Source organism: Centropristis striata, chromosome 10 (assembly GCF_030273125.1).
Source record: "Centropristis striata isolate RG_2023a ecotype Rhode Island chromosome 10, C.striata_1.0, whole genome shotgun sequence".
In the NCBI taxonomy this organism is placed as follows: domain Eukaryota; kingdom Metazoa; phylum Chordata; class Actinopteri; order Perciformes; family Serranidae; genus Centropristis; species Centropristis striata.
In genome coordinates this window covers 33,914,321-33,931,491 of record NC_081526.1, presented here as the reverse complement: position 1 = coordinate 33,931,491, position 17,171 = coordinate 33,914,321, and the positions used below count along the sequence as shown (strand labels likewise).

At 44.9% G+C, this 17,171-nt stretch overlaps 1 protein-coding gene across 1 annotated transcript in view; it reads right to left on the bottom strand.

Annotated features, from left to right (window-relative positions):
* The window catches only part of col6a3 (collagen, type VI, alpha 3), an 82,862-nt gene that overhangs the window by 18,744 nt on the left and 46,947 nt on the right, over nucleotides 1–17,171 (bottom strand). Inside the window, exons 5-9 of the mRNA XM_059342626.1 lie at nucleotides 3,395–4,006; nucleotides 2,545–3,162; nucleotides 1,491–2,087; nucleotides 781–1,389; nucleotides 307–641 (exon numbers count right to left, since the gene is read on the bottom strand). Of these exons, the coding sequence (XP_059198609.1) occupies nucleotides 307–641; nucleotides 781–1,389; nucleotides 1,491–2,087; nucleotides 2,545–3,162; nucleotides 3,395–4,006 (2,771 nt within the window). The remainder of the gene's footprint in view (nucleotides 1–306; nucleotides 642–780; nucleotides 1,390–1,490; nucleotides 2,088–2,544; nucleotides 3,163–3,394; nucleotides 4,007–17,171) is intronic.

Below are 17,171 nucleotides of genomic sequence, written 5' to 3'. Positions count from 1 at the left end.
TCACCTAAATGGTAACTAAATATTAATGCTAAAGTTGTGAGTGCTAAAGTTTTTTTTAACTACTTCATTCAAATACTGAAGGTTCAAGCTCAGAAATATTAATTTAATCATTTTAAGTGATTTGAAATGATATGAATGAAGATTAACTGGCAGAAAGCTACTTCTGAAACTGATGTGACACAATCCACCACAGAAAAGACATATTGCTATCTTACTTGAAGCAAAGAAACACTGAGGGGGGTGAATTCCCAGATAATGGATTGGACTCCAGTTTACTAGTTTATTGTTTACATGTAAGTAACCAACCTTGACAACTTCGTCCTGTCTGCTTTTGAACCTATTGGTGTACGCTGAAATGGTCTTGCCATTGAGGACAAAGGGGCCGCGACTCCGTAGTGCTTTGAAGGCCTCAAACAGCTCATCAGCATTGTCTGTGAAATCCAGCTGGACAGGCTCAGAGGCCGAATCCATGGCCAGCATGCCCACTTGCACTGTGGGAATCTGTCCAGATGAGCAACTGATAGTTGCCATTTTGGAAATCCTCTTCAGAATGGCACCCATCTTTGTCTGGAGGTTGGTCTGTTCACTGAAGATGTTCTTGGCATTGACATCAAAGCCCACCAACACCTCTATATCGCAGGCTGTCAAGAAGATAATTTTTTTTTTTTTGCATTATTTGTGAATTACAGAAAACAGAAACTTTTAATTGTAAGTTGCAAAATTATAATAATAATAATACTGCTCAGGATCAAAGTCAATTAAAAACACTATGTCTCTTACTTTTAGAAGTGTCTTGCACACCAACACACAGCTTCCCTTTCACTTCATCATCCAAAGTCTCCAGGATTTGCTCAGTGAGTTCCGAAAGTTCCAGAATTCTGCTTGCTCGGGCCACAGTGGTGGGCTCACTTGCTAACTCTTCTAACTCGTTCTGAATATCGCCCACTCCTACGGCAAAGACTCTCACACCTTTTTTCTTTAAACCAAGGGCAGCTGTTTTACCATCATCAGCTGAACGTCCTCCAGTGAAGAGCATTAGGATCTGAGGAGTGCCCTCATCCACCCTACTGCCTTTTTCTTTGGTAAAGTAAACATCTTGAACATGGCTAATGGCTGCACCGGTGTTGATTATGCGTCCACCTTTGTAATCTGCTTGTTCAATGGCTTCTTTAATTTCTTCCCTTTTCTTGTATGTGTTGAGGTAGAAGGTGTCAGTCACATCTGTGGCATAATGTGCCATGCCGATCCGCAAGTTGTCTCTATCAGTGAAGAACAAATCAATTAGATTGCTGATGAAACTTTTCACTTCATTGAAGTTGTTCCTGCCAAAGTTAATGGAGCTATCCACCAAAAACACTATATCAGCCTTTCTGGATGGAATCGGGTCCGCTATGAAAAAAAAGAAGGGATATTGATTAGGATATGGTAAAGAAGTGTGAGAATGGGATAACAAATGGAGAGAAATATAATCAAAATACTTTAGCACTTACTTGTATCAATCTCTGTTGGTGGTTCCACAATCATAGTCCCCTTTAACCTTTCAATAACCCCCTGTTTGATTGATGGTAGGCTAGGGAAGTCACGGACCTGGAGGACATCAGCTGGTGTGGTGGCAATTTGGGTGAGCTGCCTTGTGTCAGCACCAGCAGCTCCAACACCAACGCAGTTGACATTTTTGTTCTTAAGCAGAGGTCCAAAGAAGGAAACATCTGTAGGGGAACGTCCACCTGTGAGAACCACAAGATGCTGGGAGGCCTCAGTCTGACGAACACCGGCTGAAGGAATCAACTCATTTTCTACAACAAATTTGATGGCTTCAGCCAGATCTGATGACCGACCACCCATCTGACGAAGTCTTTTGATAGCTGAGATAACGGCTGGCTTATTGTTGTGAGAGTTAAGCGAGAACTCCGTTTTCGGTTCAGCTGCATACTGGACAACAGACACACGCACTTGATCAGGCTGCACATCAAGTTGTTGGACAATGTTTAGGATGAAGTCACGGATATGAGCAATGCCAGCAGCACCTGTATTGTCTGAGCCATCAATAAGGAAGATAATATCCTTTTTCCCAAAAGGTAGGATGTCTGAAAAATAAGCACAACAAAGAGAAAGGCAGATATACTTACTGTGAAATATAAAAGAAAAACACCAATGTCAACTAACTCCTGATACCATGGTCTGCATCTTTTGATATGCTGCTACGTGTCCATTTATTCCTGACATTGGACACCTACTGAGCACTTCCAATTGAACTGTCTGTTCATCATTCTAAATTAATGCGCTGGCTTGTTATAACCATAGCAACAGAGATGCAGTCAAAGTCTCTGTTTACAATTTATCTTCTTTATATAATGAGCATCCTTCAGTGCTTTACCCCTGCATCACCAGTGCACTCTGATGCATGTTTTTTGTAAACCATGCATTAGGAATATAAAGCAATGTTTAAAAGCAAATGGTGAAAATGTGTATCACCTATTGCTTTGAGCACTTACAACTAAATGTTAATCTGAACCTTGAAAATATAAAAAAAGTTTTTCTTACCTACAGTAGTAGGAGGAACATAACTTTGAATGATATCAGCAGTAGATATTGTTTTGACTGAATCAATGAGTTGTGACTCGACTCTTGGAAGCTGCTGGAAACTGTCAACTGAAAATGCAAGTTCGGGCTTCAGGGATATCTGTCTCAGTTCATTAGGGTCTGCATTCCTTGAACCAATGGCAAGAGGTGCAACCTGGTTTCTCTTTAGTTGGTCAGCTGCAGCAGATACATCATCTGAAGACTTGCCACCTGTAACTAGAATAAGGAACTGTGGCACACCATCCTCGATGCGGCTTCCTGCTGACCTCTGGTAGATGTTTCTGTAGACCCACTCAAGAGCACGACCTGTGTTCAGACGGTTTCCACCTTTGCTTTGAAGTCTTGTGACAGCCTGGCGTACCTCATCTTTGGTGGAGAATTCATTCAGTAGAAATTCTACCTTTGCGTCATCACTGTACTGTACCACTGAAATCCGGACTTGATCCAATCCTACATCCAGCTTCTCCACAACTCTTCTTATCATTTCACGAATGGAAGGGAACTCACTACGTACCGCTGTTGTACCATCAATTAGAAACACAACATCCCTTTTTTCTCCTCTGGGGGCTGGTGTGATTTCTGCTCAGAAAGAATGCAGGCATAGAATGCAAGGTATACTTTATTATTTAACTAAAGTTAAGAGTTTCAAACATAAATTGATAAACAGACAGTATCACTGAAAAAGACAAATATCATGTAAAAATCAGTCAAATGTAGAATAACATACACTGTTAAACTACATGGGGCTGGGTGTGTCAGAATGTGTTTAGGCTTAAAATTATTTTTGATATAATTTATTTGGTTAAATTACCTGTAATGGTTGGGAATACTGGACGCATCCTGTTGATGTCATCATCTGACAGCTCGGTGAGAATGGTGATTAAGTTTTCTTGGACTGTGTAGAGGCCAGGGAGGTCATCTACAGGAAAGGCAAAGTTTGGCACATATGACACCACTTGAAGCTCTGAAGGGTTAACATCCCTGGTCCCAATGCTGAAGGGAAGAACTCTGGATTGTTTTAGGGATGTTGCTGCACTACGGATGTCATCTGTTGAAGAGCCACTGGAGACAACAATTACAAACTGCGGTACACCCTCTTCTTTCCTGCTACCACGTTGTGCTGTCAGAACATCCTGACTGACAAACTGCAAGGCCTGACCCAGGTTACGTTGTCTTCCTCCTCGCTGCCTCATTCCCCTGACTGCATTCAAAACACCTTCTTTGGTTGTATGTGTGTTCAGAAACATGTCAGTCTGAGCATAGTCAGCATACTGGACCACGCCAATCCGGATCTTATTCTCGCCCACATTGAGACTCTCCACGATCCTGCGGATAAATTCCTGGATGATAGGAAATTCCCGTCCGACACCATCAGATCCATCAACAAGGAAAACGACATCCTTCCGGGGGCCCTGTGTCTCAGCTGAAAAAGATGAAGTTAATATTATATTCTGCTACAGAACTGATCAGAATATGGAATAAAAGGTCAAAGAACATTACAGCAGAAATTGTACACCAATGTATGATAGCTTTTCATAGACTTTTGGATTCCTTCTTGGCTTGATAACACAGAGAAAAGGTGAGTACAATAATGTGGCCCTAAACCAGAAGCCTAGGTTTTATTGCCAAATATATGGCGATCTTGCGCTTATTCTGAAGGTCGTTACTTACTAACTGTCTTTGTGAAAGTAAATGAAAGGTAGATTGGTCTGACAGCAATGAGTGTGCAAACTAAACTTGACAGTTTTGAACATGAGTATTGGATATAAACATATATGTGATTATTACCAGTGAAGCATGTTGATTTGAAGTGTAAACAGTGGATGCATGTATGCGGATACAGCTAAGTTCCAGTCTGACGCATCCGATCACGAAAGTGACATGGAAAAGTGTAACGTGAAGTTTCAAAATCTGCTCATCCTGGTTCTACTGTCACAATAAAAATGAGGCCCATAACCTTATTCAAATGTCCTACATTAATTAAGATATGTTTTATGACAGAAAGGATAGAAACAAGCAAGGGAGCCTGTCGTGTTAACATACCAGGTGATTCCATGGAGACACGAATGACAGCAGCCTCCACAGAGGACTGAAGTTGCTGTAGGACTTTGGGTAGATCAGTATATTCAGACACAGTTAGAGCATAAGTGGGATTGTGGGCTATCGTTTGCAATTCTCTGGAGTCAGAGCTCCGAGTTCCAATTGCAAAGGTCAGGACACCCAGCTGTTTGAGAGCAGAGGCTGGTGCATCCACTCTGTCAAAAGACCTTCCACCACTTAGCAATACTAGGACCTGTGGAACTCCTTCTAGGCGCCTGCTTCCAGCGGAGGAAGTGAAGACATTATCCCTCAAGTACTGGAGAGCCGCTCCAGTGTTGAGGGATCTTCCGCCTTTGTGCCTCATAGCTCTGACAGTGTCAAGTATGTCGCCTTTTTTTGTGTATGTATTCAGATAGAACTGGACAGCTGGTTCTCTGCTGTACTGGACTATAGAGACACGGTCTTTGTTTTCTCCCACATTGAGTTTCTCCACCACTCTCTCAATAAAATCAAGCATGGCAGGGAAGCCATTCCTTGTGCTATCAGAACCATCCAGAAGGAATACGATATCCTTTTTGGCAGTGTCAACTGAGAAAAAAATAGGAAGACAAGAGATAAAAATCTCTGCAGAAAGTATGTTTGTAGACTTATCAATAAGTTGTGGCCTAATTTATTTTTATATTTTTTTGGAAAGCACCTTGCACTGCCCACATGTCTTTTAAACAGAGGGAAAGTACACCACCATATCTATTTCAATGCACACATGGAGCTAAACAGCTGTTCTACTTCATTTATTGTTTCTCAGTGTGGCTGCAAAACAAGTCAGGTAGCCCATTGGGCCAGAAAGAGGCCGTGCTTGTTAACATACCAAGTACAGTTGGTGATTCCGGGGTGACATCAATAACCACAGCCTCCACAGAGGACTGAAGTTGCTGTTGGACTTTGGGTAGGTCAGATAAGTCAGACACAGATAGAGCATAAGTGGGATCGTGGGCTATCTTCTGCAATTCTGTGATATCAGAGCTCCTAGTTCCAATTGCAAAGGTCAAGACACCCAGCTGTTTGAGGGCAGAGGCTGGTGCATCAACACTGTCAGAAGACCTTCCACCACTTAGCAATACTAGGACCTGTGGAACTCCTTCTAGGCGCCTGCTTCCGGCAGAGGCAGTGAAGACATTATCCCTCAAGTACTGGAGAGCCGCTCCAGTTCTGAGGGGTCTTCCGCCTTTGTGCCTCATAGATCTGACAGTGTCAAGTATGTCGCCTTTTGTTGTGTACGTGTTCAGATAGAACTGGACAGCTGGATCTCTGCTGTACTGAACCACTGAGACACGGTCTCTGTTGTCATCCACACTGAGTTTCTCTACTGTTCTTTGGACAAAGTCTCGGATAGCTGGGAATCCAGTTCGAGTAGCATCAGATCCATCCAACAAGAACACAATATCCCTTCCTGATGGCTGTCTGTCCACTAGATAACATAGAAATTGAGACATATTTAATTTCATGTGTCAAACTTTTCCTGTGCACAAGTGAGATGATAAAAGCTAACCTCAGGGTTTTCAACACTAACTCTATTAATACTGGCACAACTGCTTTGCTCAAAATGGTCCTGGCTGACCTGAACGTAGTGAAATATACTTTGATACAATTCAGTGTGCATCACATCATGGTGTGTGAATGTACAGATCAACCTCTTTCTTACCAGTTACTGTTGGTGAGATGGGCCTGGCCCTCAATAGCGCTGTGCTCATTACAGAGGAGAGCTGTTCTTGGACACTGGGGAGTTCAGCGAAATCAGACACTGATAGAGCGTAACTAGGATCATGAGATATCTTCTGCAGCTCTCCACTGTCAGAGCTCCTTGTTCCAATGCCAATGACAACGATGCCCTGCTGTTTGAGAGCAGAGGCTGGGGTATCTACATTGTCATAAGACCTTCCGCCATTTAGCAGGATCAACATCTGTGGTACACCTTGCAGGCGCCTACTCCCGGAGGAGTTTGTAAAGACGTTGTCCCTGACGTATTGGAGGGCAGCCCCGGTGTTGAGGGGTCTGCCTCCTTTGTGTCTCAGCCCTCTGACCGCATCCACAACATCCTCTCTTGTGCTGTATGTTTTCAGATAGAAATGAGCCTGTGGATCTCTGCTGTACTGCACCACAGAGACACGGTCTTTGTTTTCTCCCATATTGAGTTTCTCCACCACTCTCTCAACAAACTTAAGCATGGCAGGGAAGCCATTCCTTGTGCTATCAGAACCATCCAGAAGGAATACGATATCCTTTTTGGCAGTGTCAACTGAGAAAAAAATAGGAAGACAAGAGATAAAAACCTCTGCAGAAAGTACGCTTGTAGACTAATCAACAAGTGGTGGCCTAATTTATTTTTACATTTTTTTTGGAAAGCACCTTGCACTGCCCACATGTCTTTTAAACAGAGGGGAAGCATACCACCATATCTATTTCAATTCACACATGGAGTTAAACAGCGATTCTACTCCATTTATTGTTTCTCAGTGTAGGTGCAAAACAAGTCAGGTAGCCCATTGGGCCAGAAAGAGGCCGTGCTTGTTAACATACCAAGTACAGTTGGTGATTCCGGGGTGACATCAATAACCACAGCCTCCACAGAGGACTGAAGTTGCTGTTGGACTTTGGGTAGGTCAGATAAGTCAGACACAGATAGAGCATAAGTGGGATCGTGGGCTATCTTCTGCAATTCTGTGATATCAGAGCTCCTAGTTCCAATTGCAAAGGTCAAGACACCCAGCTGTTTGAGGGCAGACGCTGGTGCATCAACACTGTCAGAAGACCTTCCACCACTTAGCAATACTAGGACCTGTGGAACTCCTTCTAGGCGCCTGCTTCCGGCAGAGGCAGTGAAGACATTATCCCTCAAGTACTGGAGAGCCGCTCCAGTTCTGAGGGGTCTTCCGCCTTTGTGCCTCATAGATCTGACAGTGCCAAGTATGTCGCCTTTTGTTGTGTACGTGTTCAGATAGAACTGGACAGCTGGATCTCTGCTGTACTGAACCACTGAGACACGGTCTCTGTTGTCATCCACACTGAGTTTCTCTACTGTTCTTTGGACAAAGTCTCGGATAGCTGGGAATCCAGTTCGAGTAGCATCAGATCCATCCAACAAGAACACAATATCCCTTCCTGATGGCTGTCTGTCCACTAGATAACATAGAAATTGAGACATATTTAATTTCATGTGTCAAACTTTTCCTGTGCACAAGTGAGATGATGAAAGCTAACCTCAGGGTTTTCAACACTAACTCTATTAATACTGGCACAACTGCTTTGCTCATAATGGTCCTGGCTGACCTGAACGTAGTGAAATATACTTTGATACAATTCAGTGTGCATCACACCATGGTGTTTGAATGTACAGATCAACCACTTTCTTACCAGTTACTGTTGGTGTGATGGGCCTGGCCCTCAATAGCGCTGTGCTCATTACAGAGGAGAGCTGTTCTTGGACACTGGGGAGTTCAGCGAAATCAGACACTGATAGAGCGTAACTAGGATCATGAGATATCTTCTGCAGCTCTCCACTGTCAGAGCTCCTTGTTCCAATGCCAATGACAACGATGCCCTGCTGTTTGAGAGCAGAGGCTGGGGTATCTACATTGTCATAAGACCTTCCGCCATTTAGCAGGATCAACATCTGTGGTACACCTTGCAGGCGCCTACTCCCGGAGGAGTTTGTAAAGATGTTGTCCCTGACGTATTGGAGGGCAGCCCCGGTGTTGAGGGGTCTGCCTCCTTTGTGTCTCAGCCCTCTGACGGCATCCACAACATCCTCTCTTGTGCTGTATGTTTTCAGATAGAAATGGGCCTGTGGATCTCTGCTGTACTGCACCACAGAGACACGGTCTTTGTTTTCTCCCACATTGAGTTTCTCCACCACACTCTCAACAAAATCAAGCATGGCAGGGAAGCCATTCCTTGTGCTATCAGAACCATCCAGAAGGAATACGATATCCTTTTTGGCAGTGTCAACTGAGAAAAAAATAGGAAGACAAGAGATAAAAACCTCTGCAGAAAGTACGCTTGTAGACTAATCAACAAGTGGTGGCCTCATTTATTTTTACATTTTTTTGGAAAGCACCTTGCACTGCCCACATGTCTTTTAAACAGAGGGGAAGCACACCACCATATCTATTTCAATGCACACATGGAGCTAAACAGCTATTCTACTTCATTTATTGTTTCCCAGTGTAGCTGCAAAACAAGTCAGGTAGCCCATTGGGCCAGAAAGAGGCCGTGCTTGTTAACATACCAAGTACAGTTGGTGATTCCGGGGTGACATCAATAACCACAGCCTCCACAGAGGACTGAAGTTGCTGTTGGACTTTGGGTAGGTCAGATAATTCAGACACAGATAGAGCATAAGTGGGATCGTGGGCTATCTTCTGCAATTCTGTGATATCAGAGCTCCTAGTTCCAATTGCAAAGGTCAAGACACCCAGCTGTTTGAGAGCAGAGGCTGGTGCATCAACACTGTCAGAAGACCTTCCACCACTTAGCAATACTAGGACCTGTGGAACTCCTTCTAGGCGCCTGCTTCCGGCAGAGGCAGTGAAGACATTATCCCTCAAGTACTGGAGAGCCGCTCCAGTATTGAGGGGTCTTCCGCCTTTGTGCCTCATAGCTCTGACAGTGTCAAGTATGTCGCCTTTTGTTGTGTACGTGTTCAGATAGAACTGGACAGCTGGATCTCTGCTGTACTGAACCACTGAGACACGGTCTTTGTTGTCATCCAGACTGAGTTTCTCTACTGTTCTTTGGACAAAGTCTCGGATAGCTGGGAATCCAGTTCTAGTAGCATCAGATCCATCCAACAAGAACACAATATCCCTTCCTGATGGCTGTCTCCCCACTAGATAACATAGAAATTGAGACATATTTAGTTTCATGTGTCAAACGTTTTCTGTGCACAAGTGAGATGATGAAAGCTAACCTCAGGGTTTTCAACACTGACTCTATTAATACTGGCACAACTGCTTTGCTCAAAATGGCACTGGCTGACCTGAACGTAGTGAAATATACTTTGATACAATTCAGTGTGCATCACACCATGGTGTTTGAATGTACGGATCAACCACTTTCTTACCAGTTACTGTTGGTGTGATAGGCGTGGCCCTCAATAGCACTGTGCTCATTACAGAGGAGAGCTGTTCTTGGACACTGGGGAGTTCAGCGAAATCAGACACTGATAGAGCGTAACTAGGATCATGAGATATCTTCTGCAGCTCTCCAATGTCAGAGCTCCTTGTTCCAATGCCAATGACAACGATGCCCTGCTGTTTGAGAGCAGAGGCTGGGGTATCTACATTGTCAGAAGACCTTCCGCCATTTAGCAGGATCAACATCTGTGGTACACCTTGCTGGCGCCTACTCCCGGAGGAGTTTGTAAAGACGTTGTCCCTGACGTATTGGAGGGCAGCCCCGGTGTTGAGGGGTCTGCCTCCTTTGTGTCTCAGCCCTCTGACCGCATCCACAACATCCTCTCTTGTGCTGTATGTTTTCAGATAGAAATGGGCCTCTGGATCTCTGCTGTACTGCACCACAGAGACACGGTCTTTGTTTTCTCCCACATTGAGTTTCTCCACCACACTCTCAACAAAATCAAGCATGGCAGGGAAGCCATTCCTTGTGCTATCAGAACCATCCAGAAGGAATACGATATCCTTTTTGGCAGTGTCAACTGAGAAAAAAATAGGAAGACAAGCGATAAAAACCTCTGCAGAAAGTACGCTTGTAGACTAATCAACAAGTGGTGGCCTCATTTATTTTTACATTTTTTTGGAAAGCACCTTGCACTGCCCACATGTCTTTTAAACAGAGGGGAATCACACCACCTTATCTATTTCAATGCACACATGGAGCTAAACAGCTATTCTACTTCATTTATTGTTTCTCAGTGTAGCTGCAAAACGAGTCAGGTAGCCCATTGGGCCAGAAAGAGGCCGTGCTTGTTAACATACCAAGTACAGTTGGTGATTCCGGGGTGACATCAATAATCACAGCCTCCACAGAGGACTGAAGTTGCTGTTGGACTTTGGGTAGGTCAGATAATTCAGACACAGATAGAGCATAAGTGGGATCGTGGGCTATCTTCTGCAATTCTGTGATATCAGAGCTCCTAGTTCCAATTGCAAAGGTCAAGACACCCAGCTGTTTGAGAGCAGAGGCTGGTGCATCAACACTGTCATAAGACCTTCCACCACTTAGCAATACTAGAACCTGTGGAACTCCTTCTAGGCGCCTGCTTCCGGCAGAGGCAGTGAAGACATTATCCCTCAAGTACTGGAGAGCCGCTCCAGTATTGAGGGGTCTTCCGCCTTTGTGCCTCATAGCTCTGACAGTGTCAAGTATGTCGCCTTTTGTTGTGTACGTGTTCAGATAGAACTGGACAACTGGATCTCTGCTGTACTGAACCACTGAGACACGGTCTTTGTTGTCATCCAGACTGAGTTTCTCTACTGTTCTTTGGACAAAGTCTCGGATAGCTGGGAATCCAGTTCTAGTAGCATCAGATCCATCCAACAAGAACACAATATCCCTTCCTGATGGCTGTCTCCCCACTAGATAACATAGAAATTGAGACATATTTAGTTTCATGTGTCAAACGTTTTCTGTGCACAAGTGAGATGATGAAAGCTAACCTCAGGGTTTTCAACACTGACTCTATTAATACTGGCACAACTGCTTTGCTCAAAATGGCACTGGCTGACCTGAACGTAGTGAAATATACTTTGATACAATTCAGTGTGCATCACACCATGGTGTTTGAATGTACGGATCAACCACTTTCTTACCAGTTACTGTTGGTGTGATAGGCGTGGCCCTCAATAGCACTGTGCTCATTACAGAGGAGAGCTGTTCTTGGACACTGGGGAGTTCAGCGAAATCAGACACTGATAGAGCGTAACTAGGATCATGAGATATCTTCTGCAGCTCTCCACTGTCAGAGCTCCTTGTTCCAATGCCAATGACAACGATGCCCTGCTGTTTGAGATCAGAGGCTGGGGTATCTACATTGTCAGAAGACCTTCCGCCATTTAGCAGGATCAACATCTGTGGTACACCTTGCAGGCGCCTACTCCCGGAGGAGTTTGTAAAGACGTTGTCCCTGACGTATTGGAGGGCAGCCCCGGTGTTGAGGGGTCTGCCTCCTTTATGTCTCAGCCCTCTGACCGCATCCACAACATCCTCTCTTGTGCTGTATGTTTTCAGATAGAAATGGGCCTGTGGATCTCTGCTGTACTGCACCACAGAGACACGGTCTTTGTTTTCTCCCACATTGAGTTTCTCCACCACACTCTCAACAAAATCAAGCATGGCAGGGAAGCCATTCCTTGTGCTATCAGAACCATCCAGAAGGAATACAATATCCTTTTTGGCAGTGTCAACTGAGAAAAAAATAGGAAGACAAGAGATAAAAACCTCTGCAGAAAGTACGCGTGTAGACTAATCAACAAGTGGTGGCCTCATTTATTTTTACATTTTTTTGGAAAGCACCTTGCACTGCCCACATGTCTTTTAAACAGAGGGGAAGCACACCACCATATCTATTTCAATGCACACATGGAGCTAAACAGCTATTCTACTTCATTTATTGTTTCTCAGTGTAGCTGCAAAACAAGTCAGGTAGCCCATTGGGCCAGAAAGAGGCCATGCTTGTTAACATACCAAGTACAGTTGGTGATTCCGGGGTGACATCAATAACCACAGCCTCCACAGAGGACTGAAGTTGCTGTTGGACTTTGGGTAGGTCAGATAATTCAGACACAGATAGAGCATAAGTGGGATCGTGGGCTATCTTCTGCAATTCTGTGATATCAGAGCTCCTAGTTCCAATTGCAAAGGTCAAGACACCCAGCTGTTTGAGAGCAGAGGCTGGTGCATCAACACTGTCAGTAGACCTTCCACCACTTAGCAATACTAGGACCTGTGGAACTACTTCTAGGAGCCTGCTTCCGGCAGAGGCAGTGAAGACATTATCCCTCAAGTACTGGAGAGCCGCTCCAGTATTGAGGGTTCTTCCGCCTTTGTGCCTCATAGCTCTGACAGTGTCAAGAATGTCGCCTTTTGTTGTGTACGTGTTCAGATAGAACTGGACAGCTGGATCTCTGCTGTACTGAACCACTGAGACACGGTCTCTGTTGTCATCCAGACTGAGTTTCTCTACTGTTCTTTGGACAAAGTCTCGGATAGCTGGGAATCCAGTTCTAGTAGCATCAGATCCATCCAACAAGAACACAATATCCCTTCCTGATGGCTGTCTCCCCACTAGATAACATAGAAATTGAGACATATTTAGTTTCATGTGTCAAACGTTTTCTGTGCACAAGTGAGATGATGAAAGCTAACCTCAGGGTTTTCAACACTGACTCTATTAATACTGGCACAACTGCTTTGCTCAAAATGGCACTGGCTGACCTGAACGTAGTGAAATATACTTTGATACAATTCAGTGTGCATCACACCATGGTGTTTGAATGTACGGATCAACCACTTTCTTACCAGTTACTGTTGGTGTGATAGGCGTGGCCCTCAATAGCACTGTGCTCATTACAGAGGAGAGCTGTTCTTGGACACTGGGGAGTTCAGCGAAATCAGACACTGATAGAGCGTAACTAGGATCATGAGATATCTTCTGCAGCTCTCCACTGTCAGAGCTCCTTGTTCCAATGCCAATGACAACGATGCCCTGCTGTTTGAGAGCAGAGGCTGGGGTATCTACATTGTCAGAAGACCTTCCGCCATTTAGCAGGATCAACATCTGTGGTACACCTTGCAGGCGCCTACTCCCGGAGGAGTTTGTAAAGGCGTTGTCCCTGACGTATTGGAGGGCAGCCCCGGTGTTGAGGGGTCTGCCTCCTTTGTGTCTCAGCCCTCTGACCGCATCCACAACATCCTCTCTTGTGCTGTATGTTTTCAGATAGAAATGGGCCTGTGGATCTCTGCTGTACTGCACCACAGAGACACGGTCTTTGTTTTCTCCCACATTGAGTTTCTCCACCACACTCTCAACAAAATCAAGCATGGCAGGGAAGCCATTCCTTGTGCTATCAGAACCATCCAGAAGGAATACGATATCCTTTTTGGCAGTGTCAACTGAGAAAAAAATAGGAAGACAAGAGATAAAAACCTCTGCAGAAAGTACGCTTGTAGACTAATCAACAAGTGGTGGACTCATTTATTTTTACATTTTTTTGGAAAGCACCTTGCACTGCCCACATGTCTTTTAAACAGAGGGGAAGCACACCACCATATCTATTTCAATGCACACATGGAGCTAAACAGCTATTCTACTTCATTTATTGTTTCTCAGTGTAGGTGCAAAACAAGTCAGGTAGCCCATTGGGCCAGAAAGAGGCCGTGCTTGTTAACATACCAAGTACAGTTGGTGATTCCGGGGTGACATCAATAACCACAGCCTCCACAGAGGACTGAAGTTGCTGTTGGACTTTGGGTAGGTCAGATAATTCAGACACAGATAGAGCATAAGTGGGATCGTGGGCTATCTTCTGCAATTCTGTGATATCAGAGCTCCTAGTTCCAATTGCAAAGGTCAAGACACCCAGCTGTTTGAGAGCAGAGGCTGGTGCATCAACACTGTCAGAAGACCTTCCACCACTTAGCAATACTAGGACCTGTGGAACTCCTTCTAGGCGCCTGCTTCCGGCAGAGGCACTGAAGACATTATCCCTCAAGTACTGGAGAGCCGCTCCAGTATTGAGGGGTATTCCACCTTTGTGCCTCATAGCTCTGACAGTGTCAAGTATGTCGCCTTTTGTTGTGTATGTGTTCAGATAGAACTGGACAGCTGGATCTCTGCTGTACTGAACCACTGAGACACGGTCTCTGTTGTCATCCAGACTGAGTTTCTCTACTGTTCTTTGGACAAAGTCTCGGATAGCTGGGAATCCAGTTCTAGTAGCATCAGATCCATCCAACAAGAACACAATATCCCTTCCTGATGGCTGTCTCCCCACTAGATAACATAGAAATTGAGACATATTTAGTTTCATGTGTCAAACATTTTCTGTGCACAAGTGAGATGATGAAAGCTAACCTCAGGGTTTTCAACACTGACTCTATTAATACTGGCACAACTGCTTTGCTCAAAATGGCACTGGCTGACCTGAACGTAGTGAAATATACTTTGATACAATTCAGTGTGCATCACACCATGGTGTTTGAATGTACGGATCAACCACTTTCTTACCAGTTACTGTTGGTGTGATAGGCGTGGCCCTCAAAAGCACTGTGCTCATTACAGAGGAGAGCTGTTCTTGGACACTGGGGAGTTCAGCGAAATCAGACACTGATAGAGCGTAACTAGGATCATGAGATATCTTCTGCAGCTCTCCACTGTCAGAGCTCCTTGTTCCAATGCCAATGACAACGATGCCCTGCTGTTTGAGAGCAGAGGCTGGGGTATCTACATTGTCAGAAGACCTTCCGCCATTTAGCAGGATCAACATCTGTGGTACACCTTGCAGGCGTCTACTCCCGGAGGAGTTTGTAAAGACGTTGTCCCTGACGTATTGGAGGGCAGCACCGGTGTTGAGGGCTCTGCCTCCTTTGTGTCTCAGCCCTCTGACGGCATCCACAACATCCTCTCTTGTGCTGTATGTTTTCAGATAGAAATGGGCCTGTGGATCTCTGCTGTACTGCACCACAGAGACACGGTCTTTGTTTTCTCCCACATTGAGTTTCTCCACCACACTCTCAACAAAATCAAGCATGGCAGGGAAGCCATTCCTTGTGCTATCAGAACCATCCAGAAGGAATACAATATCCTTTTTGGCAGTGTCAACTGAGAAAAAAATAGGAAGACAAGAGATAAAAACCTCTGCAGAAAGTACGCTTGTAGACTAATCAACAAGTGGTGGCCTCATTTATTTTTACATTTTTTTGGAAAGCACCTTGCACTGCCCACATGTCTTTTAAACAGAGGGGAAGCACACCACCATATCTATTTCAATGCACACATGGAGCTAAACAGCTATTCTACTTCATTTATTGTTTCTCAGTGTAGGTGCAAAACAAGTCAGGTAGCCCATTGGGCCAGAAAGAGGCCGTGCTTGTTAACATACCAAGTACAGTTGGTGATTCCGGGGTGACATCAATAACCACAGCCTCCACAGAGGACTGAAGTTGCTGTTGGACTTTGGGTAGGTCAGATAATTCAGACACAGATAGAGCATAAGTGGGATCGTGGGCTATCTTCTGCAATTCTGTGATATCAGAGCTCCTAGTTCCAATTGCAAAGGTCAAGACACCCAGCTGTTTGAGAGCAGAGGCTGGTGCATCAACAATGTCAGAAGACCTTCCACCACTTAGCAATACTAGGACCTGTGGAACTCCTTCTAGGCGCCTGCTTCCGGCAGAGGCACTGAAGACATTATCCCTCAAGTACTGGAGAGCCGCTCCAGTATTGAGGGGTATTCCACCTTTGTGCCTCATAGCTCTGACAGTGTCAAGTATGTCGCCTTTTGTTGTGTATGTGTTCAGATAGAACTGGACAGCTGGATCTCTGCTGTACTGAACCACTGAGACACGGTCTCTGTTGTCATCCAGACTGAGTTTCTCTACTGTTCTTTGGACAAAGTCTCGGATAGCTGGGAATCCAGTTCTAGTAGCATCAGATCCATCCAACAAGAACACAATATCCCTTCCTGATGGCTGTCTCCCCACTAGATAACATAGAAATTGAGACATATTTAGTTTCATGTGTCAAAAGTTTTCTGTGCACAAGTGAGATGATGAAAGCTAACCTCAGGGTTTTCAACACTGACTCTATTAATACTGGCACAACTGCTTTGCTCAAAATGGCACTGGCTGACCTGAACGTAGTGAAATATACTTTGATACAATTCAGTGTGCATCACACCATGGTGTTTGAATGTACGGATCAACCACTTTCTTACCAGTTACTGTTGGTGTGATAGGCGTGGCCCTCAAAAGCACTGTGCTCATTACAGAGGAGAGCTGTTCTTGGACACTGGGGAGTTCAGCGAAATCAGACACTGATAGAGCGTAACTAGGATCATGAGATATCTTCTGCAGCTCTCCACTGTCAGAGCTCCTTGTTCCAATGCCAATGACAACGATGCCCTGCTGTTTGAGATCAGAGGCTGGGGTATCTACATTGTCAGAAGACCTTCCGCCATTTAGCAGGATCAACATCTGTGGTACACCTTGCAGGCGCCTACTCCCGGAGGAGTTTGTAAAGACGTTGTCCCTGACGTATTGGAGGGCAGCACCGGTGTTGAGGGCTCTGCCTCCTTTGTGTCTCAGCCCTCTGACGGCATCCACAACATCCTCTCTTGTGCTGTATGTTTTCAGATAGAAATGGGCCTGTGGATCTCTGCTGTACTGCACCACAGAGACACGGTCTTTGTTTTCTCCCACATTGAGTTTCTCCACCACACTCTCAACAAAATCAAGCATGGCAGGGAAGCCATTCCTTGTGCTATCAGAACCATCCAGAAGGAATACAATATCCTTTTTGGCAGTGTCAACTG